The sequence below is a fragment of the Mixophyes fleayi genome, chromosome 12, assembly GCF_038048845.1.
Source record: "Mixophyes fleayi isolate aMixFle1 chromosome 12, aMixFle1.hap1, whole genome shotgun sequence".
Taxonomy (NCBI): domain Eukaryota; kingdom Metazoa; phylum Chordata; class Amphibia; order Anura; family Limnodynastidae; genus Mixophyes; species Mixophyes fleayi.
The window spans coordinates 29884339-29910742 of NC_134413.1; the positions used below are offsets into that span (position 1 = coordinate 29884339).

The window sequence follows — 26404 nt, forward strand, 5'->3', positions numbered from 1 at the left end:
CATGTACAAGGCACTGAAAAATATCAGAATGCAGGGACCATTCGCCTGGCGTTGATAACTAAGGAAATCTTCCTCCCAGTTGTCCAATGCCAGAATGGTTTACAAGAACTGCCCAATGAAGAATGTGCAAGAATGGGCCCTCTCGGCCCAGGGTCTATGACTGCACCACCGATGGTTCAGATAAGTCACTGTACTGATATTGTCCATCTGTACCATACCTGTCCAGCCTTTGAGGAGTGATGAGCAGGTGCAGACAGACAGTGCTGCGTTCCAGGACATTGATCAGTAAAATGGGACACCTGAGCAGACCACTACACTGGGTGTGGTGATGGAGAAAATCAATCTTCCTTCACACGATACTATTGTACATAGTGACAAACTGCCATTCCGGGACAAAAGGTCTCTCCATCAGATGAGTGTGAACTATCCACCACCTCAGGGCTGAAACCACCCTGTCAGTTTGTCGCCTGGGACTTTTCAGGTGCCCAATGGACCTGTTACTAGAATGCAAAAGTGCACAGTGTGAAAGGAGCACATATGGAATTGTACAAATGGTTCCCACCACTACTGGATGTTAATGTGCAGGCTTTTCAGAAGTGTAAAAGATGCTCCTGGATATCAAAATTTTATCTGAGTAAAGAACACACTCCAAGACACTGAAGAAAGAAAAGGAGACCCAAGAAAAACAACACGTAGACAATGTCAGTGCTGTTTATAAAGCAGCTGTGTGACTAAGATAGTAAGCTGAAGACAACGAACCTGCAACTCATTGGATCAGGCCTTTAAAAGGAACACCTGGGACATGGCATTGTTTCTAAAAAGCGGGCACGGTTTTAGACCAGAAATCTTGGAACTACTTAATGTTCAAGGCTGAAAGTAAAGCCTTCATGAGACGTTCGACCGAATGAGTTGCTGTGATGACTTGCCGGATTCTAATAGAGCTGCTGAATTATCTTGGGCCCCATCTTCATTGTCGTGTCTAGTTTCTTTTCCTCATACCTTGCGGAAGGGGGTCAACGTAAACTTATCAGATACATTTTCCAGGAGCCTACTCTGTAGGGAAGCGGTACACTTATGTTTTGGTGAAAGAGGAAACTCTAGGCACTCATACATCTTGAAATGTTAGAGACTGAATTAGGAACGTAGCCCGTGCCGATTCTCAGAAAGAAGAGCTCAAGGTACTGGGGCTTTCACCTTTGTACTCTGTCAAGATAGATACAACAGAAAAAGAAGTCCAAAAGCTATGTTAGGTGCCAGACCTTTCCAGACTCAGGCATTGCCGAGAGAGAATCAGCTGAATGCACAGGAGATGCCGTTATCCCAGCTCTCCTGCTAGTTGCTAGCCCATATTAAATGTCCTGGAACCTCTAAGAGTATATAGGGAATGCAACCTGGAAACTTGCGGATCCACAGATCCCTTCTCCACATCTCTGTTCCTGTACCATCCTGAAATCTGAACTAAGATGTGAGGATCCTGGGGTAATTTTTAACCTGTCTGCCCAGCCATTCAACTGGCCTACCCGTAGGTCAGCAATGGGCTTCATGGTACCTCGACAAAGGGTTAAATAAATCACTGATGCAAATAATTGATATAAAAAAAATTCCATAAAAACACACAGTTCACAAAATCATAGCAAACAATCAATACCAGAGGGTTCACCACATTGCAAACTGCACTTTCCTATACCTCACCAGCATCTATCAGTCACTTCAATGCGAAATCCCGACTGCTGCGTAACCCTTTTCAGTACTACGTGGTATGGACTAAGCTCAATGTATTCATGCTTTTAGCAGGTCCACAAAGAAATTCTTCAACGGCCACACAGGCACAATCCTGGACTGCTCTGACGGGATTAGTGACTTCTAGTCAGTACTCCCCTGAAGAGAGATCCACTCTGCCCTGCGTCTTTTTTTAAAAAAAGCTCACTTACCATGCTCTCTTTAATCCAGGCCTGTCCAACCTGCGGCCCCCCAGATGTTTGTGAAACTACAAGTCCCAGCATGCCCTTCCAGCTATCAACAGGTTGTCTACTGGCAAAGCATGCTGGGGCTTGTAGTTTCACAACACCTGGAGGGCCGCAGGTTGGACAGGCCTGCTTTAATCGATTCAGGGCTAAAATTGATAAGAGTCTGTGAGCTAAAGAAACCCACCACCTTCTCAGGGACGATACAAGCTGATCTATTAAAAGTAAATAAATGCAGCATAGCACAAAACAAACTAGTATGAAAAGACACACTTACCAGTGCCTGTGTTGCTACCACTGCACTGACCGAAAGCACTTCCCGGACAGCTTCACTGTTGAAAAACATATCTTCTGGCACTGCTGGCACCTTTATAAAATAACCATATAACATGAGAAACTTCAATAATCACTATCTGCAAGTAATGGAAAAAGATTTATAAACATAATAAGGAGCAGCAGGAAATACCTGGAAAAGCCAGCCCAGAACACTTAGAAGCAGTAGTTTGTTTAATAAACCCATCTCTTTCTCCTCACTCAGGATCAGCTTATATCTGAGAACATAAATAACAAGCAGAAACCAATCATTCGCCTGTTCCTGACACCACCAAGACAGGGCCGAAACAGAGTACAATATCAGTGCAGAAAAGGTAATGCAGCCTTCCTAGGCAGAAGTATCAGTCACTATACTTTCTTAAGCAGTCATGAAACAGGCTCCCTCAGGAATAGTGTATACCTTTTAAAGAACTATTATTACCACTTCTACATGCAAGGAATTTCTAAAAAAAACTTTATTTTCTACCCAATGGTGGCTATTAAAATGCCGCAATTTAATGCATCAGTCTGAGCTTGTTGACAATAGGATTTTTCATCTGTTTTAAAACGGTTGCAGACAATACATCTTGACTGTGTTTCTGGCGCTAGTAGACTGCACAGTTACCTAGGGATCACCAATTCCAAGGGTTACCTTGCCTCACAATATTGTCCTTTTAATTTGAATCGGTGAGAATATCATTGTTTTTTTCACCTGTAGAGATGCAGCAATAGGCAGAAAACCTTCCTGTAATAATCAAGGTAGGGGGCGACACAATCCACCAATGACAGATACTCTACTGCCCATGGAACAGTCAGCACTGTGCGATGGTCCTGTATGGAGCGCCTGAGCAACCGCAACACGTCTAACATGGGGCGAGTCTAGAAAGACATGAAAACATCCAGGAGTAGTACTTAATGTGACAGAGAAAGAAAAATAGTGATACAGAGGAAACAGAGAGAGAAAGGAGGAATGAAAGGGTTGTAGAAAGAGGAGGAAAGTGTACAAGGAGAGTGAAAGTAATAGGGAAGACCATTTTTCCAATAGGTGAATAATACTAAATTTTACCTGGTTCCGTAAGGCAACTGCAGATTCTTGCAATTCACCAGTGAGAGATTCTGTAGCTCTATACGGCAAGAACGTCACAAACCCCAAAAACTTTGCCAGGAGTCTGAGAGTTAACAGAATTGAAGCAAAGCGTATTTTTTCATTCTGAAACAAGTTTTGAAACATTAGACAACGTCAATAAATTGAATTTATCAGAACGGGATAAGAGTTTTTTTATGCCGATTTTTGTCTGTGAATGTTTGATTTGAACATATTAGAACAAACAGCACTGAAAGTTTCACTTTAAAATAACTAATATACTGTCAAATAAATCACAACAGGTCCTTTTATAGTCTATTGACCATTTAACCTGATGTAACCAGTAAGATGCAAGGTGAGACATATTTCTAATTGAAATACTATTGCTTTCCTGGTTTTTCATTCTTGTAGTATAAAGAGTGGTATTCAACACCACAAATGGCAGTGACATTAAAAACAAAACAAAAAAACAAAATATGCTGATGAAATATAGGCATGCATATGAGGTATCACTTGCTAGACATGCAAAGTATTTGTCTCACACACAGACACATACATTGCATATGTATATACTGTAATATTTTAAAGGCATATGGGAACAGCTGAGTTTTGCATTTTTATACAGCCCTGTCTGCATGTTTTAGTAGTTGCTGGTTTCTAAAACGTCCCCCATCAAGTCTATAACATCTACCCTTCCATTATTCTCTTATATATGCTTTCCCTCTTTCCACTCACTTCTCTTGTGCAAAAAAGAAAATATTTTTTAAAACCTTAATTATTAATTAAAACAGCATCTTACCTGTTCCTCCATATCCAATTCCCCAACTGTTGCCTCGTGTTCCACAATGGAAATAGCATCTAGCTCTTGTATTTCCTGGCATAGACTGTCCACTAGATGCTGATTAAACTGATAACTGCATCGGCAAATGAAACAGAGGTCAAAAAGTGACATCGAGAAATAGAACCTTACTATACCAATCAACTGCCCAACTAATGGCCCACCAAGGCTTTTCAGAGATCTTATTCATGAAAAATGTTAACCAAAGCTTCCATAATTGAAATAAGGAGTTGTCTACTTTTGGAGAACACAAACATCTTTAATGAATACACTATCTTCCACCAAATACTTTGCATGAGTCGCCGGAGTGACCAGAGGAGAGAATCTGGTGAAGACCAGTTAGGATTTTCAAGAGTAGTGAATCTAGCAACTAACTGACTGGTGGTGGTTCCTCTCCAATCAGATGCTGAATTTACTCAATACTTCCCAACCTTAGAGACAATCTCTAGGACAGGTTGCGTCAAAACGGTCAATAGTTCTCTCCTCAGCCTGGTCTTAAAAGCAGTACTCTGGCTTAGTTCAGCAACAGAAGAAATTCCAGAAGAGAGAGACCCAGTAAAAAAATATTTTGAGTGTAGTTTGGTGCAATAAAACACTTTTAACTTCCTTTCCACACTCCATTTGCCACATCCACTGGGGTCCCCTGCGCTGTAAGTCTTATGCTAAATTTAACTCTCCACTTCTTGATTGGACCATTTTAAGACAAGTCATGCAGGAAGAGGAGCCTGGCGTGTGGGGTGGGACCATTAGACGCCCTCAGAGACCTTGGGAGATTAAGTGTGGATGGTAAGCTTTTTATCTTTACTCATTGAAGTCCACCCAACACAAAGTTATCCATCACCCGGGACGGCTAGTCATTAAATAGAGAAATAGACTCAAAGTACTAGACGCTTTGAAAATGCATGGGCCTTCTAAAGATAAATGCACTGTAAATTAAAGGCCACTAATTACCTGTGTTATGACAGCTCTTAGAAAACACTGACATTTAACTCTGAGGTCACACAATGGGCATATAAACATGTGATTGCAAGACAAAAATGTATATGCTTCGGTTGAAGAATAATCCATAGTCTTGCAAGCAATGGGTTTAGCAGCTTCCAATAGTTAAAGTTATAAGCAATTTGGCTAGGAATGTCAGTTTTATGTAAATAATATCAGAGAAAACGAAAAAAGAAAAGATCTTCACCATAAATGTGTTTCATCTAAGACTACACGGAGTAGGAAAAACAAATTCATAAAGAGGATAGCAAAAATTAGTATTGATGCAAGAACAGGAAAGAACAAAGGTGAGAGAACACATCAAGACAAAGGGCTGTCCCATTCCAAGTACTCACTTTCCTGCACTGAGTATGAAGTCTCTGAAGAATTCCTGGAACCCAGGAAATGAAGGCGGAGGACAGGGACCGCCAACACTCTGAGGGGCCACAAATCTCTCCTGTAATCGCTTCAGCCTGTTGAGGTTGTCAGAGCCAAGCATGTTGAGCACATCCTGGTCTGGGTTATCACCAACACCTCCCATCCCTCCACTCGGCCCCTTACACATCTGAAAATAGACCAAAATAAAGGCAGACATTGATGGCTTAAATTAAGTTACAACAGTTTTATTTTTTGGCACTTTAGCAAGACCTGACGTAAGCAAATTGTGTTAGGAATCCACTCGCTACAAATAATGGACAAGTTTTATTTTAAAACAACAGGCCTTGTTTAGGGGTTAATGGTTGTTTAGCATATCATGTACAATTGTAAAAGATATTCCGTGAATACATTGACACAATAATAACCAGGTTCTTTGCAGCAAGACAATTCACCTCTGAATCCGAAACGTGTGGGTATGAAAAGTAGAATGGAACAAAATTTTGAAGACCACATTTACTAGTTGTTTAGGTGTCTCCTCAAGTATGGATGAATAAATTATATATAAACATACAGGGCTAGATTTACTAAGCTGCGGGTTTGAAAAAGTGGAGATGTTGCCTATAGCAACCAATCAGATTCTAGCTGTCATCTATTTAGTGCACTCTACAAAATGACAGCTAGAATCTGATTGGTTGCTGTAGGCAACATCTCCACTTTTTCAAACCCGCAGTTTAGTAAATATACCCCACAGTGTTCTCCCCAGAAAATTTTGCCAGTCGGGTGGCATCAAGTTGTAGCCGGGTGGAGCCAGCGCAATTCTTTGCAATAATATTGAAAAGTTTTGGAGGTCATTGCCCACACCTGCCAGGACTGGTCAGACTGGTGGTCAGTGGTGTAACACACACTGCTGGCTGTAGTGCTCACATGGTGCCTGTTCCAATAGGAGAAACAATGGTTTATTCTATTATAATAGGACCCTGTTGGGCTCCAAGATCCGGGTGCCAAGTAAAAACAGCGGGTGGAGCCCCCGAGAAAAAGATCCAGGTGAGAACACTGACGTAGCATTTGAAACTAACTCCAGCGTGAGTGTTACTTTTCTTTGGCACATCAAAGAGGAAAAATGGATCTAGCAATACATACAGCTAGTGTTTTATGGTGTTGCAGCTCATGAAAAACTCCACCTACTAAGCAAATAAAATATATGCGTCAAAACAGAACTATGCCCATTTTCACATAAATACCATAATGGTCTGAAGGCAAGAATTAATTTGAGGCAGCAGGACACAATAATCTAACCAAAAATGGAGAACAGGCAATCCGCAAAGAGAAACGCAGCATTCAAAGACACAACAGACAGTGAACACGGTATTCATTACCTGAAGAAGCTGCTTCTGAAACAGTCTAGCAAAATGACTGTGATTAGAGGCCACAGATAGGTTGGACATCATAGCCCTGAAAGGAAATATGAACACAGAAATGTTATTGTCTTATACACAATCCCAGGTTCCCACCAGGCTAACACCCACAAGCCCTCAGAGCTTTGCTGCAATGAAGAAACAATCAATAAAATTTCCCCCCATACATTTGATGGGAGAGCGCACAAATGATACCCTTCCGGAAAAAAAAATTCTTCCAGATTTCCTCTCAGGTTGCAGGAGATTAAGTCCTGAGTGACCCTGGTTTTTGGCAGACAGAGCCCTCAGCTCCAGCCCCCTCCGGGCAGTGGAAATGGTCAGAAGTTAAGCAGTCTTCCATGTGAGAAACCTAACATCCACCAAATCCAGTGTAATGCCTTCAACACTAAATACAAGTCCCAAGGGACTACAGGAGGACTGAATGGTTGTCTCTAATGCGTCATTGCCCTGTGAAAAGGTCTGTACCTCTTGTAAGAGCGCTAGGAATAAAACAGAGCACAGATATTTGAACTTTGAGCAAACTCCGTTTCAAATCATTATCCTAACCATCCCGTAGGAACAGTAGGAGACAGGCCAACTGTAAACTTCTTATTCTTACACAAAGAAACATAGGTCTTATGGAACTTACAAAGTTTTTCCCAAAAAAAGTTTTGTGATCCTGAGAATGTTAACTATTACCCTGTCAGTGAACATTTTCCTAAGAATCATAGCTTCAACTGCCACACCATTAAAGCCTGTCGCACTAAGCTCTGAAGGTAAAACGTTCCCTTTATTAGCAGAATCTTACTATGTGGAAGATGCCACAATCGACCCATCAACATCCTGAGAATATCTGTGTACCACGACTGTCTTGGTCAACCACCAGAGGAGTGAGTAACGCGTTCGGAGACATCTGTTGTGTGTTCAGATAAAAGTGAGACTTGTCCATTTCGAGAGGAGTTCGATTTGGAACGCCCTTGAATGGACTCATGAAGATTATACGTTCTTTAAAGTGAAGACCATATTTCCAAGAACCTTACATGCAGAACAGAACTGATGTCCATATAAGAGCCCCATCATCATTCCTTGTAAGGTATTTATCTGGTCTCCCAGAGAGATGCCCTCTGTCGAGTGTCCAACAGCAGACCCAGATAAATCAGCCTCTGGATAGGGAGCAGGGAGGAAAGGAGGGGGGGGGAAGCATCTCTCTTGGAGGAGGTCACAGGTCCCTTTCCCTCTAATGACAGCTCTGAGAGGCAAAAGTGATATCAATTAGCAAGTTGTTGATCAGGTGTTGGCAACCTTTCTCAATCAGTGTGGTAACTAAATTCTGTCAAGCCCAGGTGTGCAAGCTGCATGTGCATGTAAAAGCAATGATAATAAATTATATAATTTATTAAGACAATGTATTAAAAATAATCCCTAATATTCATATATAATCTAATCATCATGCTCAGCATAACAGAAAGGAATACATTTCAAGCAGAATATTGTCCTTAGGAAGCAGTGTCCATTGATATGGCATACATAAATGAATCCAATATTCCCAGTATGTAAAGAGGGAATTGTTTCTATAATATACCACAGGACAGTCCTGATTGAGACTATGTATATAGCAGTTCACAAGTGTAGGTGGCTTCTAAAAAAGCCTCAAGAGATCCTTTTAGGTAGATAATAATAAAACCAAGTCTCTGTATCAAAGATGCTTGCAATCCTTATCCACGTTACATGGACTCACTAGCTGTTCCTTGAAATGTTATTCCGGTGTCTCATTTAACAATCCTGCTAAGGGCTGGAAATTGTCGAATCACAATAACTTCACACAAATTGTGCTTCCACGAACAATGCTGTAAGTTAACAATACCACTGTTATGCCGGCGTCAACTGACGCATTTTTCCGCCTTCAACTAGGCATTTTCATCAGGGGGCCTGAAGAAATGTTTGAATAGCCAAGTAGAAACAAACCTCTGAATCCAGAAGAGAAGCAGATGGGCTCTCCCCACAGCTGTATGGTGGACTGACTACTCATGATACAAAACAAACCATGTCAGTGTTTGACCGTCTGTTTCCTAGCTGACCAGGCTTGTTTTCCGCTATACTTTCCTTTACGATAGGCAGAGGAACGCTTTCTTGATACCAGTGGCACGAAAAGACCAAAACTGAGAACCCTGTGCCTTACGAAAACTTACCATCAGGAATGAACTCTTCAAGTCCATCTCCTTAGTAATGATCTTATCCAGTTCTGGACCGAATAAGACATTAGCAGAAAAGGGCAAGGACTCCAGAATCTTCTTAGACTGAATCTACTGAAACCAAGATTCTAATCACAATGAGACCGACACCCAAAGCCAAGTCCCCCAAATACTCAAGACTCCTCTCAGATGTGCTCAACCAACTACTACTAATTCTGCAAACCCTCCAGCAGTTGCGTATACCAGTTTTCACAACCTTATTCACCTGAGGAAAAGCTAAAATGGGCCTAAGAGAAGCCACAGCTGATACATAAATTGAAGAATGGCTTCTATGTTCCTATCTGTACTGTCCTTAAGAGTTGCAGCATTCCAGATCAGAATAATGGCGGCCTTGGACAGATGGGCTATAGGGGCATACAATTTAGGTGGATTTTCCAATTTATCTGTTACCACTTTCGCAGAGGGTAAAGGGACAGCAACCTGCGGGTTACTAGAAAATGTCTGTTCAGGTTAAGCCCATGCTTCACAGAGCACATTATCCAACTGTGGAGACAAAGGAAAATAAAGCATGTGCTCATCCTTCCTCTTAAATACTGTATTGTCAGGGTCAGCTGACTCCTCCCTGTCCTGGGTGTTTATTGTCTGCTGCAAATCTTCAACCCAGGACTGTCATGTACAGTCCTCATCGAGACACAAGGGAATCCTCAAAGTCTAACTCTTCCACTACCTCCTGAGAGGAATACTCACAACCAGTTCATCTCCAGCACTGGCGTAAGTTTGCCGCTTCAGGGGTTTAGCCCCTGAAGTATTCTCAAAGATCCTCCTTATAGTGGAAGAAACCACCTATGCGATTGACAGAGGGCTTCCAGCCTCGCATGCTGCGCATAAAGCATACGAGCATGAAGCTTGGCACACAGGTATGACCGATGAGACACCTCCAGACTTACACACTACAGAGTTTTCAGACGATTATCGGGCCAATCAGACAATAAACGACCGTTCAGCCCAATGTCGCAGTAGTGTGTATGTTGCAATGATGAACAATTATTGTTCCAAAGCTCATCGTATCGTTTCATTTGATTTTAAACCAGACTAAAAATCTCATTCAACAATGTTGTTCCAGTTCTGCGGTGTGTATGCACTCACGGCCAGCAGCATCCATAGATCTCTATGGAGTGTGCAGAGTCACAATCTTTTTAGCTGATTGTTATGACAGATAAAGAGCACAGATCTGAAAGTAAACCGTGTAAAATGTGTTTAGTGTGTGCACATGAATCGGCTGCTGATCGGGACTTTTTCTTTTCTTTTAGTCGTTGGTAAAATCATTAAGGATATCGCATCGGGAGAGATTTTTTTATAGTGTGTACTCAGACTTAGATTTGGAATAACTCCACTTCTCAGACATGATAGATAAGGAGGAAACAATGGCAGACACAGACTACACTAGAAAATTAACCCTGTAAGATCATCATCATTTATTTATATAGCGCCACTAATTCCGCAGCGCTGTACAGAGAACTCATTCACATCAGTCCCTGCTCCATTGGGGCTTAGTCTAAATTCCCTAATATAGACACACACTCACACACAGACAGACAGACAGAGAGGGAGGGAGAGACTAGGGTCAATTTTGATAGCAGCCAATTAACCTACCAGTATGTTTTTGGAGTGTGGGAGGTTACACCACTTTTTTAATAAAATGCTTGCACCGTTTTGTGGATTCTTTTGTTTTATTTAGAGTAAAATTATGTAAAATTCAATGTTCAGCTGTAAGTTACAGGTAAAAACATATTATTTCTTTTATCATTACTATTCTAGACCAGGGTTTCTGAACTCAGGTCCTCAAATACCCACAACAGATCATGTTCTGAGAATACCTTTAATCACACACAGATAATTTAATCTGTTTAACTGGGTCAATAATGATCACTTTTGTTCCCCCTACAAGGAGCGAGGGCACACAAAGAGACCTTCAAACCTGGGATAAAAATTAACAACTGCTTTACATGCACCAACAATTACAAGGGGGGAAAAAGTGTATAATTTGTATAAATATGCTCACAAAAACACACACACACACACACACACACACATATATATTTATATATATATATATATATATATATATATAATCTACCATCCATTTTTCTGTATATGTACTGTACGGCGCTGCGGACCCTTTGTGGCGCCTTATAAGTCAAAGATAATAATAATAAAATAATAATCTCCAATGACAAAAACTACAGTAATTCTTTAAATAAACCTGCCATAGCTTGTTAAAAAATAAATTATTCCCCCCACACACATTTGAATTTGAAACACTTTAGCACAGATATGCTCACAATACACTCCTTCATTCATATCTAAAGAAAAGCACACACAAAAACTGCTAATATTTTTACAGGCAGAAGAAAAAAAAGGCCACAAGGACACAGCCTTAAGCAGCAGAAGAGATGACAGAACTGTTGCAGTTAAAATCAGCAAGAGTAACACAGATACTTTGTGAAACATTTATAAAATATGGAGACTACACCCAGTTAGCCATCAAAGTATCACTTACACAAAATAGTTCTTACATAGGCCTATTAGGGGGGATTTCAATTAACAGCGAGGTTCCATTGGAGTGGCTGCACACGACTCGGGGTATAACCAAAACTTCACTGATTTTTACTTGCAAGAGGCTCCAATAGGATGTCATGGTGAATTGAATTGGTCCTTTAATATTTGCCCCCATGGAGGTTTAGGTCAGAAATTGCAACTGTGCTTGTGGAGTAAGTAATGTACAAAGAAGCAGGACATACCTGATCTTATTGCCCAGGCAGCGCTCAAAATCCCAGTCTGCCTTTTCATGGTAATCTTCCCACTCACGTAACAGTTCATAGAAAATATCCCTGGAACATATACAGAATAGTCAATTTATGTGGACAAAAGGATAAAACGCCTAGTATAAGCCAGTTAGCTTGATATGAATCTCTTTACATCTTCTAAGTACATAACAGCATATTCACACAACGTGATAGAAACCGGAAGAATAGGAGAAAGACACTTAGTATACATTAGACTGATATTTAAGACACACACCAGCCTACCTCTGCTTTTTAAAAATGTGAAATGCCCGATCACTTGGAAAGTTGGAACGGTTATCAGTCTCTGGTTGGAAAGACACAGAATGGAGGGTTGATGGGAGCAGAATAGATACCTGTAAAACATAGAGAATGATATTGTTATTCAAATAAACAAGGTTGTTGTCTTTAATAAAAAAAAAAAACTGCAAGCCACAGTGCCAGTCAAATGATCTACTCAAATAACCTCAAATAATTCCACCCAAATCAATAAAATGTAGGTAAATGGGAAATTCACCACGCAAACTGAAAGGGTCCTTTATCAGATAAAACTAAAAGTACAGAGATTTTTAACACAAGAATGGCACAAAACTCCTGGGTTGGAAAAACAAGTTCATGAACTTTTGCGTAAATGCAAAAGGACCACCTTATTTTCAGAAAAAGATAAGGCATGGAAAATGCCACCAGCTCTGAAACATGCGTAGCTGAGAAAGCTAGTGGGGAAAAAAAAAACACCTTCCACATGAGAAAACTCTACTCTGAGAAACTGAAGAATGGAAGGGTAGGCATACAATGCCTGCTCCTTGTAAAGTGCTTTAATATCAGGACCAGCTGGCACTGAATAACAAAAGGGTAGAGACCTGCACCTTGAGAAAACCCAAAACCAAGTCCTGGTTCTCCTTGTAGGAAAAAGAAGCAAACAAGACATATGAACCACTTCCAAACCCTTAGACAGACATGAGAATGTGGCTTCTGCACGTACACCAAATTCTCAATATCGGAGTCGGCAACAATCTGTGCTTCAAGGGCATGCTTTTAAAGTTGTCTCCATGAAGCACTGGAGACTGGAGAGACCTTGAGATGTTCGACAGAGGGGAAAGCTGATTGACTGAGAGACCAATCAGATCTGCCTACTAGGGTAATCTAGGGCAACAGAGAATAAGGAAAATGGATGGAACAAAATGCTCTGCCTACTGCAGGATCTGAGATATTTTGCTCAATCTGGGGGCACCATTTTCCAGTGTCAGGTAGGGTATCCTATTTAAGATGTAAAAAACTCATCCAAAACCACAGCGAGGCAACCTAGATGTGAAAGAGTCAGATGAAAGTCTTGAGGTGTCCAAGAGACTTATTCCATGATCGTAAAAAGTAGTCTGAATAGGGTACATGTGGAATTGCTACTAGAATCAAGACCACAGCCATGAAGAACGGGATGATAATAAGTGAAATGGTAAGAAGTGGAAACATTTGGAGAGAGTGACTTCTGCCCTGGGTAACACTCTCTAAAGCAAGGTTTTGAAATGTTTTGTGGCTGTTTATAGTACAGCTGTGGGACTACACTAGCATCATGGTAAAATGGAAATTATGAATTACCAAGCATCCTGGATTGGGCCTTCCTAGAATATCATCCAGACATAGGACTAACAAGACCAAGATAAACACAAGCTAGATGATGACAGACCAAAGGGGCATCCAAAACTTTGAACTACACTCACTTCCTGGTGCAATGTGGAGAAAGAGCAGGAGTGTCCTCCAAGATTGGCATTTTATAAACAGTCATACTAGAACCTACCTATCTCTGATGGTCTGTATCACCGTCCAAAATGACTCCACCTGGAACCACTCTAAAGGAAGGTATTTTTTGAGAAACTCTGGATCCAACAGGGATGGAATAACCATCCGGTTTGATGAACATCCAAAGGGTAATCCAAGACAGAGCAGATGGCGACTGCATCCAGAAGCCTTTGCATTGTTGAATGGCATAAATCACTGTACTCCAGCGGGTATATTTACTAAACTGCGGTTTTAAAAAATGGAAATGTTGCCTATAGCAACCAATCAGATTCTAGTTATTTCTTTAGTACAGCCTATAAAATGACAGAATCTGCAAGAACCCAGAGTTTAGTAAATATACCCTTAGGTCTGGGAATACGCGAGAGGAAGAAATTATTCAGGGGAAGCTTAAAAAGGATATCAACTATTTCCAATTGATAATGCGGATTGGCCAAATAGTCATCCCTGGCTCTCATCTCCTTGGCTGGATGACTATTGGAAGAGGTCTTTGGGCCACTCTTCTGGAAGTCTAGAACCACTGGCAGCTAGGGTGAGACTTCAAAAATGTGTCTCTATTTTCACTGCAGAAGGATCCAGCCCAGAAACCACCTTTGCAGAAAAAGGTAGCCAACTGGGTCATCTGTCAGGGCAGTCTGAACTGGTCAAAGATCTGGCTGATAACATGGTGGAATCAAGGGTCATGCCCACTGTGTTGGATGACTCATCCAAGATATTAGAGGGAAGCTGCACCTGTTACAAGGTGTGACATTTTGCATCTCCTCTAGAACTTGCTCTGCTCATTTAAAAGGTTTTCTTCACCACCCAAGTAACTGCAAAAGCTGCCCTAAGAGACAAACTGGTTGTGGAAAATAAGCTCTTAAGACGACGTTACAAAATCTTGTCCAAAGTGTTTTTGATGACGCAATGTCTGAAAGAGGCCATAGGACAGTCATAAAAATGAAGGGTCTATATATAGGAAAAATGTCGCCAAACCATTGAGGCACCTAATCTTGGGAGCCCTGAATGCGAGTTAATGGAAACAATCACTGTCATAGACTTGGATTCCAGGTTACCTAATTTTGCCTTCCTCTTCAGTCAAGTAAGGGTCCACTACAAACTCGTACAAGACATTCCCCATGGAGCCTAATTGCCAGGACAGGATTCTGCAGCCTGGCCATAAAGCTTCATCAAAAGGTGCATGATGAAATTCAAAGTGGAAGAAAACCATATACCAAAATTCTATCCTAGCTACAGAAGGAGCAAACCATAGGAGGAGGGATGATCATGGGAGAGCAGGATTCATTCCTTCTAGGCCAGCACCACCGTCTTATCCGAGGAGGCTGGACTGATAAATGATCGCAAACAGTAAAGTCTGGAGGTTGTTTGCTGGGGTGACTGTGGAAGCAGGCTGCAGCACAGGGTAACTTTTGCTGAGGACTCCGGAGTACAGCAGACACCGTTTGGTACCAATAGATTGCTCACGCTATTTCCCACCATGTGCCCGTGGCGCATTTTTTTTAACAAATCTTTTTTTTATTGAATTTTTCAAGATTAAACATTACAAAATTAAATTAAACAGAACCCCACAAGGATAAACCACATTCCCAAATTACAGCAATACAGTAACATAAAACATATGACAGTGTTGAGGCAAACAAACACATCATTGAAAGCATGAAAACAATCAACCACTGGGTGTAAATTTAATCACAATACACATAATAGCACCACCATGTATCACATCTGGAAACATTGACTGCACATAAGCACCGGACCAGGCACCTAGGGGGATCATAGTCCGAATCCTCGTATAGAGACGGTAAAACCTATATCATGACGCAATCCACCGGGACCAAACCTTTTAATACTGTAGCATGGAATGCCTAGCCGTGTGAATATGGCGTTCATGGCACACCGTGCATTCACTAGGGCAACCCAATCCCCCAAAAGTGGTGTCCTAAGAAGCCATCCACTTTCTAGCTTTAATAACCTTGTCCAAGGACAGTAAATATATTACATACTGGGCCAAAGCTCTGCCCAAGAAAAGATTGAGAGAGCCCAAAGAGGCATATCCTCAGGGACACTAAGAGAATCCCAATCCCTTTCGACTAGATGCACACCCATACCTCCATCCAGAACCGCCCAACCCCCAGATAAAACCAAAGGAGGTGCCAAAAATCAACTGGAACCGCACCACATCTGGGGCAGCTAGAGTCTTGTCTCCTACCCAATTTCAACATTCTCACCACAGGAGTGTAATAAACTGTATGGAGCAAATACAGCTGGAACCATTGGAACACAACGCATGAATTAGCAATGTCAGCACTACCGAGCACAGTGCTCCAATATGTGCACTTTGCTTTAAATCAAATCAGGGTAACAAAGGGTAATACAGTGTATCACCAATAAAAAAAAAAAGTAAAAAAAAAAGTGTGTATGTATATATATATATATATATATATATATATATATATATATATATATATATATACATATACACACACATTAACAAATGGTACATGTTTAGTGTTATGGTCACTGGTTTCTACTATGATCTACCCATGGGAAAGTTTATATGCGACTGGTGCGTCCACAAAGTACAATAAACAAGTCACCCATATATTCAAAGAGTATTAAGGGCATCACAACATGTATTATTTACCTTGCCTATGCTGGTCCGGTGAGCTTCTAGGAGTCGCTCCTGCAAGATGGGAGAAAATGCACCAACACGTTCATTTTCTGCAAGGAGCTTCAATGTGCTTTTATCCAACAGAGAGATAACACTGCAAGATGTAACAGACACAAAAAATACAATTACTACCATATTTTTAGAAACGGACATTTGACAGTGCTGTTGAATGAAGTATGTTAGAGGGGACCTAAATTCCTAAAAATTCAAATCTTCAACATCAAGAAAAAGAATTCAGGCTTTGACCACAAAACCATAAATGTATTTGCTTTGTGGAAATATATCATTTTTCCTCATTCACATTATCTAGATTGCAGAAGCAAAATGATTAACCTCCTTGCTTCCAAAACTACATACCATGCTTTGTTTTCCCCACTATCCAGCGCGGTGGAACACTGTGGCAGCTTTTGTATCAGTTTGCAAATAAACAATATAGTGGAAACATCTATTTAAGACAGACTTTTGGTCAGTAAAAAAATGTTGATATGTTCTCAGTATGATGAAATGTTAACCTGAACTGTGCTATTTTTAAAAAATTATATTTTAATTAAATTATTTTAAAGATATATTTGCAAATATGGCAGAATCATTGGCTAAAGAAAATGATTCCAATCAGTAGATTTAATCTATCATTTTGCAGTAGAGTTTAGAAAGATTTTTTCTGAATAAAGATCACATTATTAAGACTATATTTTGTGATATTTTTGACTCCTAGATTTGACCGACTTGCTTCTGAATTGTGCATTACTCTGCTTATCCCTTTATTAACCATATATAGGCTGCTGTAAGAAAATGACTTAAATGATACCACAGCAGCCAGGCCGCTTCTAGCAATGCATATGTCTTCACACCAGACTCCCCAAAACCTCCAACAAGGGTCAGCTCATGCACAAATGTGAGACAAGGTCAATGCCACAGTGTACAGTATAAGATCTGTATACATCTGTGCAAGAGTCCACAATCATATCACCTCTAGTGCGAAGAGGGAGAGAAAGGAACATACAGAGAAGTGTATCTTGGAAGCACCGGAGGTCCATCAAGAACGATGGATTTGCTCCCCCATTTGTCTTCAGAACATTCTAAATTAATCAGACATAGACTCTAAAAGGTGCATTAACATGACCTCACTGCTGTGTTCCTAGAACCAACTGCAGAAATTTCCAAGGTTCCTACCTAAAAATAAAAACACATTTCCAGATGTGTACAGTGCTGTCATCAAGAGGGGCACTTGATAAGTCATATTGTCCACATATTATACAACATGAAAATCTTGCCATACTTCTATCAAGGAACCATCTTTGTGCCACAAAACATATCCCAAATAATGACAGTTACCAGCAGGATGGATACAAGAACTAATGTGGATTTCACCATATTTTTATCCACTCTAATGAATCCCGATTTTTCTATGCAACGTTACATAGAAATCTTCAATTCCACCACCTTTACGCTGAAGAATGAAACTTGCTGGGTTCATAAAATGCCAAACTCCTATGCATAATAACGTACAACGAGTTGAGCATTCCGATAAGTCTTTTGACGCCACTGTTTTACAGAGCAGCTAGTTCATTTACTGTAGCGGTTCTGTTACTTTGCACAAGTTGTACCAATCTCCACTAGCCCCTTTCTTCCATCGCAATTGCGGTCCAACCACAGGACTGCTATTGGACTGATGTTATTTGGGTGGTGGCAAATCCATAGCCCATGTGAGGAAACCCCAGCAGTGATGCTACTTCAGTTTCTTGTGCCAACCATCACTGCATTTTTACTTTTTCGGATCACAAATCTAATCTGATATTACACGCACACTTTAAACAACAATGTCTGCACACATGAGGAGCACTTAGTCTATACAATATAACAATCTTCAGAAATCTGAAGGAAGCAACAAGACAACAGGATTCCGCTTTAAGGGAGTACTCCATTAGCCGCGAGCTGTCGCCAAATTTCACTTAAATCCTGGCCAATACTGTACAAAATCTCTGCTCATTTTCTCTTTGCATCTCTATGGGACGCGTGGACAGATGAGCAGAGATTTGTGGAGAAAATTGAGGCAATATTTCTCCACGGACTAATTCCAGAGACACTACAGCACCTCACGGCTAACAGAATTTCCCCCTAAGCGACACTTCTGTACACTAACATACATTATGGAGAATGAGCATTTATTTAGGACACATAAAAATCAAAAGAAACATACGTAAACTGGAAGTCGAGGACCAAAACAGCAAAAAAGACACAGTTGTGAACACTTTGAAAGTATTGCCGCTCCACAGCATCTGCAAAATAAGGGAGCACATACATTATGTCAAACAAGTAATACAAAGATAACCAGGAGTGGAAATGATATAGTCACAGAAGACTAAGGCCAGATAACCACTGGAGTTCAGTTTCCAGTATGTAAAGTATATAAAAATGCTAACAAAATGCATGTGAACCCCAAAATTATTTGTTACTAGCATTATTCTTAGCATTTAAAGAACACTAGGAGCTTCTTCGGTGGCTTCTACAATGAAAACCGAACAACATACAACATGCTACTGCAGCAGTGTCAAACACTACAGTGACAGTGGTTGTCGGTGTGGTAACAATAGAAACAATGATTTACACCCTAAAACACGCTAGTAAAACGCATTTAATTAACAAGAGTGGGTATGAGGGTAAGTTACATATACTGCCTAATGCAAGTTTTATATTATGTGAGCTCTGTTATGTTCCACTACAATACTGCATTACTGAAAATCACTAAAAGATTAATTTAATGATGATTCCATTACAATATGCAGGACTTTATTTTAGCAACTTCAATTTTTAAGACTGGGTACTCAATATACAGAATTTCTCCCAATACGATATTCTTATGGGCCGATTCAATTGACGATTGTAACGCTATTTTGTGTCATTTTGGAGCGCGATGATGTTCCTTGCAATTCAATTGCAAATCTAAAATTCTGGGTTTTTTCCTGAAAGTAGCATTTCGCTGCGGGTTGGAGCCTCATGTTAAGGTATAGGCTAAAGCTAAAGGGGGCTATGCAATTGTATTTTAACTCGGCGATGTAAACTGTCAAATAGGCAGTTTTATCTCGCACCTCTCTTGACCGGGTAAAAAAATTGTAAAACCCCCAAAAAGTAATGAAATAAAAAAAGTATGTATTAAAAATCTGATTTTTTTTTTTTAATAAAAATTACAAAACACCACACAAAAAAGAAAGCATTATAAAGCATGTAAATATTTTTTCTAAAGATTACAGATCCACCCTATTATGTATATATGTTTGTAGTAATGTGTTTTGAGGAACTTTGGTATGAATATAAGTGGAAATTACTGTAGTGTAATTACCATATAATAAAAATGGGTAGTGTAATGTAATGCAATTGAAATTTTCACTGCAAAAATTTGCTAAATACTCATAGATCCGATGGAGTCACAAGGGAAACACCAGAAAGCCCGGAGCTGACAGTTTGATTTTGCCGGAGATTTTTGTTATAGCTTCAACATGGGCGCGTTAAGCCCTCCCCTCTCCTCCCATAACATTCGCATTCACCTATGACTCACGCACGGGGGAGGCATTTATAGTTTTGAAATTGAATTAAATTTAGAACATGAAACCGGCCACGGCTTCAGAGTAAATGCAGAGCAGATTTTTATTTTATTTTAACCACAGTGCTAAATATTACCAGATCAATTGAATCGGCCTCTTACTGATTTTATAAACGAAAAAAGGAAACAAATAAAAGAAGGTCCCGATCAGCATGCCGATTCATGCGTACCCACTAAACACGTTTTACACGATTTATCTTCAGGTCCGTGCTTGTTATAACCATCTGCTGAAAAGATCATAACTCTGCACACTCCATAGAGATCTATGAACACTGCTGGTTATGTGTGCGTACTCACTGCAGAATTGGAATGATATTGTTCCATTGTTGAACGAGATTTTATTTTGGTTTTAGAAAAATGAAATGGAACGATAAGATGTACTTGGGGAGTGTGACAGTGGGGAGTGGTTGGTGGTTGCCGGGGGTGACAGTGTGAGAGGAGTGTGATACTCAGGACCACTGAGAGAGATCATTGTGGCTGGATAGACATGGCGATGAAAATAAAGGATGAGGTGATGGAGAAGAATGATGAGGTGGTGACATGTGGACAAAACCACGTTAAAAAAGGGCGCTTACGTCGCGAAGTAACGCTCTTCCCCTGAGGAGGCCTGGGCTATGGCCCAAATGCATGACAAGAACCTTTTTAACACCTTAAGTAGCTTGATTTGACTAGAATGCATGAGTATCATGCACGGGTTAACATATATATATATATATATATATATATATATATATATATATATATATATATATATAGATAGATAGACACCATATGAGAAAATGGCTCATAAGCTTCAATGTACATTTTAGGACACCTGATTGGATTGGGTGGAGGAGATAATAAATAGGGGTTCGATGGCACCTGAGATCGTGGTGATTAATGTGCAGACTTCATGGCAGAAATTCTCTATCTTATGACAGTTTTACCATATGTGGGTCAGAGAGCCTTCAGAACAACATTTCAGGAATGCGACTCGCAGTCGGGTTCAGACCAAGTACCACCAAAAAGAGAGTTTATTAGTATTTCCTTTGAATCGCGGGCATATGAAACTTTTCTCTAATATGTGACCATGGGTTTACTTATAAAGTTGGTCGTATTTAAGTAACAGGGAATAAAAAGTGGATGTCAGGCCACTGAATGTAGATCTACTCAGACAAAAAAGATTTGAGTGAGTCAGTCTTTGGGATCACAACAGAACAGGGCATAAGGTGATATCATGCCTACAAAATTTACTTCAACGTCTACACACATTCTAGTTTGGTGTAGGCCTGCCATGAGATAACACAGTTTGGGTTAGGTGACATGCGAGACTCTTTGAGGTCTCCACTACTCTGCCGCATACCCTTTTCTTTTTGTAACGGAATCCAGTGAAAAAAGAAACAGGGGGACAGCATTATCGGAGGGGGGGGGGGGGGGGGGAAGCTAAGACATAGAAGCTCCCCTGCTCTCCTGCACAATTGGACTAGCCCGGTCTTCTGGCGCCAGGAGAAGGCCAGGAAAGGAGACATATCAGTGCGAGCAGGCACCAGGACACTGCAGTTCGACTTCTCCCCTGTTTGGCCTGTGGGCTAAGTATCTGATTTATTTAACCATTTACTGTATTTGGTCTGATTACAAAGTGGACTAGTAGGGGTTATATTGTGGTTCTCCTACTTGCCAAATCTATCACATTGTTGTTTCACAAAAATACAAGTACAACTTTTATTTTAGATTAGTTGATTACTTGTTTTCTTCACTGTCTCTCTCAATCTCTATAACCTCAAATATGTGTGTTTGGTGTGCCTTTCCTTTGTGAAAATGACAGATAAAGGAAAAGGCCCTTTGGCTAAATATTTTACATGTTCTAGATGTAAGGTTAAATTACCATGTGTGCAGAAGGACCAGTTGGCGCTCTGCTCTGACTGCGAAGGAGGGGTCCCCTCTGCGCAAATCCAGCACATTCCAGCCCCTCTGACGGAGGAACCGGCCTGGGTGGCTTCCCTGACACAGTCGGTTTCCTCTTTAGCACAGATTATCTCCCAATCTACTCAGTTACTGACAAGTGTGGCAGTCACTGCAGTGCGGAATAATGCTGTTACAGCTTTGGGGCTTCCACAGTTTCTACTGAAACGGCTATAGCAGGACCTTCCTCTTTAGTAACGGATCAGCCACCTGATCTGACAGAACCTGCATGGCCCTCAGCATTTATAAGGGTTTAGACAGTTACTTGAATCCCCAGACTTGCCACCTGCTAAAAGAAAGCGGCTAATCCTCATATGGTTCTTTCGGATTCTGAGGGTTTTTCAGAAGAGGAAAGGGAAACAAATTTTGATCCTGACCAGGTTCAACCTTTGGAACAGGAAGAAAACACTAGATATCAGTTTATTGAGGATTTGTTTTTAGCAGTGAGACAGGCGTTGGACCTCCCAGAAATGGAGGATCCTAGTCCTAGAGACAGAAGTCTTTTTAAGAAGGCCAAAAGGAAGGTTATCTGGTTTCCCCCTTCTGTAGAACTCAGAGATATTGCAGAGGGAGCCTGGAAACAGCCTGATAAAAAGTTCTCTGTTCCAAGGAGGTTCTCTTCCCTGTATCCATTGCAGAAGGAGGACGTGGCTCGCTGGAAGGGAATCCCTAAAGTAGATACTCCAGTAGCCTGTTTGGTCCGACATACTCTCCTACCAGTCCCGGGCTCAGCAACTCTGCAAGATGCCACTGACCGCAGAGTGGAATCTCAGTTAAAATCTATATTTGTAGCAGTGGGTTCTTCCTTTAGACCCACATTTGCTTCAGCTTAGGTTGCTAAAGCCATGGAAACATGGGCCGAACAACTGGCAGAGGCCTTACAGGACTCAGAATTACTTCCCCTAGCTTTACATTTGAAAGAGGCATTGGGGTACCTTTATGAGGAGGCTCAGAGCACAGCGTCTGTGTCCTCCTCTATTCAAGCTGCGTCAATTTCAGCAAGGAGAACGTTATGGCTGAAATCCTGGGAGGGGGATTCAGAATCTAAAAAATCCATTGAAACCATTCCCTTTTCAGCAGCAGGTTTGTTCGGCCTGGAATTATATACTATACAGCAGCACAGTGGCCTAGTGGTTAGCACGTCTGCCTCACAGCACTGGGGTCATGAGTTCGATTCCCGACCATGGCCTTATCTGTGTGGAGTTTGTATGTTCTCCCTGTGTTTGTGTGGGTTTCCTCCGGGTGCTCCGGTTTCCTCCCACACTCCAAAAACATACTGGTAGGTTAATTGGCTGCAATCAAAAATTGACCCTAGTCTCTGTCTGTCTCCCTCTCTGTCTGTCTTTGTGTGAGTGTGTGTATATATTAGGGAATTTAGACTGTAAGCTCCAATGGGGCAGGGACTGATGTGAATGAGTTCTCTGTACAGCGCTGCGGAATTAGTGGCGCTATATAAATAAATGATGATGATGATGATGATGATACTATGATTTCCCAGGCAACGGGGGGGGGGGAAGCACTACTTTGCCGGTACTCTCAGGTAGGGGCCCCACGGTTTAGCTCTTTTCGTCAGCCCTTTCGGGGGACCTCCTTGCCTAGGGGACAGTCATTTAAAGGTAGACAACCGAATGCTCGAGGCTCCTCTGTCAGAGGCAGGTCCTTGTTTGCAGCTAGGCGCCAGGACTCCATGACTCAGGAGAAGCCTGCGTCCTGACTGCCACACTCTATTCTCCTGGAGGTGGCGCCAGTGGGGGGACGTCTGTCTCTTTTTCAGGAACAGTGGGCAGCTTCATCCCAAGACCCTTGGATTCGGGGCATTATATCAAGGGGGTACATGATAGACCTGCTTGGTCCGGTACCACATTGTTTCTCTGTAACCCCGCTACCCCGAGATCCACAAAGAAGACAGGCAATACAGGCCTCTCTTCTTTCGCAAATAGTCATTTGCAGGGTCCCAGACATCCAGAAAGGAAAGGGATTTTATTCAAATCTTTTTCTGGTCAAAAAACTGGATAGGTCCTTTCGACCCATATTAAACCTAAAGAACCTCAATGTGCACTTACGAGTGGACAAATTTCGGATGGAGTCCATGAGGTCGGTAATAAACGGCTTAGAGAAAGATCAGTTTATGGCTTCCATAGACATAAAGGACGCATACCTCCACGTTCCCATTTGGAGCGATCATCAGTCTCTCCTAAGATTCTCAGTGGGGGCCTCCCACTATCAGTTTCGGGCTCTTCCCTTCGCCCTTTCCACAGCTCCAAGGGTCTTCACGAACATCATGTCGGTGATGGCAGCGTGTCTTCACTTAACTTAAAGGGAGTTCAGGTCGTGCCTTATTTAGACGATCTGCTCATCAGCGGTTCTCAAGAGCCATGGGTGGCTGATAAACTTAAATAAATCCCAGGTAGTCCCGTGCCAACGCATGGTCTTCCTAGGACTCATCATGGACACCAGTCAGCAGAAGGTGTACTGCCTGCGGAGAAGATCAGTTCAATTCGGAGTATAACATCTCAGGTCTTGTCCTCTCCCAGTCCCTCAATTCATTTGTGCATGCGACTGCTTGGAAAGATGGTGGCCTCCTTCGAGACGATCCCCTTCGGTCGGGCTCATTCTCGATGCTTCCAGTGGGATCGTTGACAAAATGGTCACGATCCCACCTACGTTTGGATCTCCAGAGTATCTCGCTGTCTCCGGGGGCAGGAGAATCGCTTCAGTGGTGGCTGAATCAGGATCACATGTCGGTGGGCAGGTCTTTTGCTCCATGGTCATGGATCATAGCCACAACAGACGCCAGCCTGAGAGGTTGGGGGGCGGTAGTCCTGCACCTCCGGCTCCAGAGGCTTTGGTCAGATCAGGAATCAGCCTTATCAATCAACACATTGGAGTTGAAGGCAATTCTTTTAGCTCTTCGGGGGGCCCAGACTCTCCTTCAGGACCACTCAGTCAGAGTTCAATCCGACAATGCCACGGCTGTGGCATATGTCAACAGACTGGGAGGAACCAGGATTGCAGCTGCAATGCAGCTCAGATTTGGGAGGCCGATTACCTCAGACGCAATGCGATGATGCCGGGGGAGTGGTCCCTCCATCCGAAAGTATTTCAGTCTCTAGTTCAGAGGTAGGGTCTGCCGGATATAAATCTCATGGCCTCCAGACACAACGACAAGGTTCACAGGTTTTGCGCAAGGGCAAGAGACCCCTTAGCGGTAGCGGTGGACGTGATGACCATGTCATGGGATTTCAGGTTGGGGTATCTGTTTCCCACGATTCCCATGCTTCCTCGAGTACTCAGACGAGTGAGGCAAGGCGGTCTGCCGGTAATTTTAATAGCTCCCTCATGGCCGCGTCGAGTGTGGTACGCGGACATAATCTCCATGGCGGTAGGACAAGGATATCGTCTTCCGTCGCGAGACGACCTTCTTCTACAAGGTCCCTTTCGTCACCAGAACTTACCTCAGCTCAGTTTAACGGCATGGCTGTTGAAGCCAGCCTCTGGAAGGCTAGGGCTTTCTCCCCCAGTGTAGTGAACACTATGCTGCGAGCTCGAAAACCAGTTTTGGCTCGCATCTATCATCGTATTTGGCGAGCCTATATCAGATGGTGCGAAAATAAGTCCTGTCACACGTCTTCTTTTCGTCTCCCTCGCTTATTGGCTTTTCTTCAGGATGGGCTGGAAGCAGGGCTCCGGTTAGGTTCCTTAAGAGTTCAGGTATCAGCGCTTTCCGTTTTCTTTCACCTGAAGTTAGCGGACTTGCCAGACATCAAGACTTTTCTTCAGGGAGTCTTACATATTCAGCCTCCCTATGTTCCGCCTACAGCACCATGGGATCTTAACCTGGTACTGGAGATGCTTAAAGGGCCCCCCTTTGAGCCATTACTTGCGGCAGATTTTAGTTGTCTGACCTGGAAGGTCGTCTTTCTTTTAGCGATTGCATCTGCACGTAGGGTTTCAGAATTGGGAGCTCTGTCTTGCCGGAAACCATATCTGTTTTTTCACGAGGACAGAGCGGTATTAAGAACTCTCCCTTCTTTTGTTCCAAAAGTAGTTTCGGCTTTCCATTTGAACCAGGAAATTGTGGTTCCGGTCTTTTCATCGTCTTCTCATTCTGATCAGTAGTCCATGGAAAAGTTAGACGTGGTTAGGGCTCTCCGCATTTATGTCAAAAGAATTTCTCAGGTTAGATGTACAGATTCTCTGTTTGTTCTTTATGATTCTAACAAAAGAGGCTGGCCAGCCTCAAAACAGTCCATTGCAATATGGATTCCGGCAACCATTAAGCAGGCTTACATAAGGGCTAACCGTCCTGTGCCAGAGAGACTTACGGCCCATTCCACCAGATCGGTAGGGGCGTCGTGGGCAGCGAGAAATGGGGCTTCTGCGGACCAGCTTTGCAGTGCGGCTACCTGGTCTTCTG

At 42.0% G+C, this 26404-nt stretch overlaps 1 protein-coding gene across 1 annotated transcript in view; it reads right to left on the reverse strand.

Annotated features, from left to right (window-relative positions):
- CDAN1 (codanin 1) overlaps window positions 1–26404 on the reverse strand; it is a 49210-nt gene that overhangs the window by 12275 nt on the left and 10531 nt on the right. The window contains exons 6-16 of the mRNA XM_075193275.1: window positions 18646–18724; window positions 16419–16539; window positions 12230–12339; window positions 11942–12031; window positions 6931–7006; window positions 5533–5741; window positions 4160–4274; window positions 3343–3486; window positions 2989–3155; window positions 2431–2515; window positions 2242–2331 (exon numbers count right to left, since the gene is read on the reverse strand). Of these exons, the coding sequence (XP_075049376.1) occupies window positions 2242–2331; window positions 2431–2515; window positions 2989–3155; window positions 3343–3486; window positions 4160–4274; window positions 5533–5741; window positions 6931–7006; window positions 11942–12031; window positions 12230–12339; window positions 16419–16539; window positions 18646–18724 (1286 nt within the window). The remainder of the gene's footprint in view (window positions 1–2241; window positions 2332–2430; window positions 2516–2988; window positions 3156–3342; window positions 3487–4159; window positions 4275–5532; window positions 5742–6930; window positions 7007–11941; window positions 12032–12229; window positions 12340–16418; window positions 16540–18645; window positions 18725–26404) is intronic.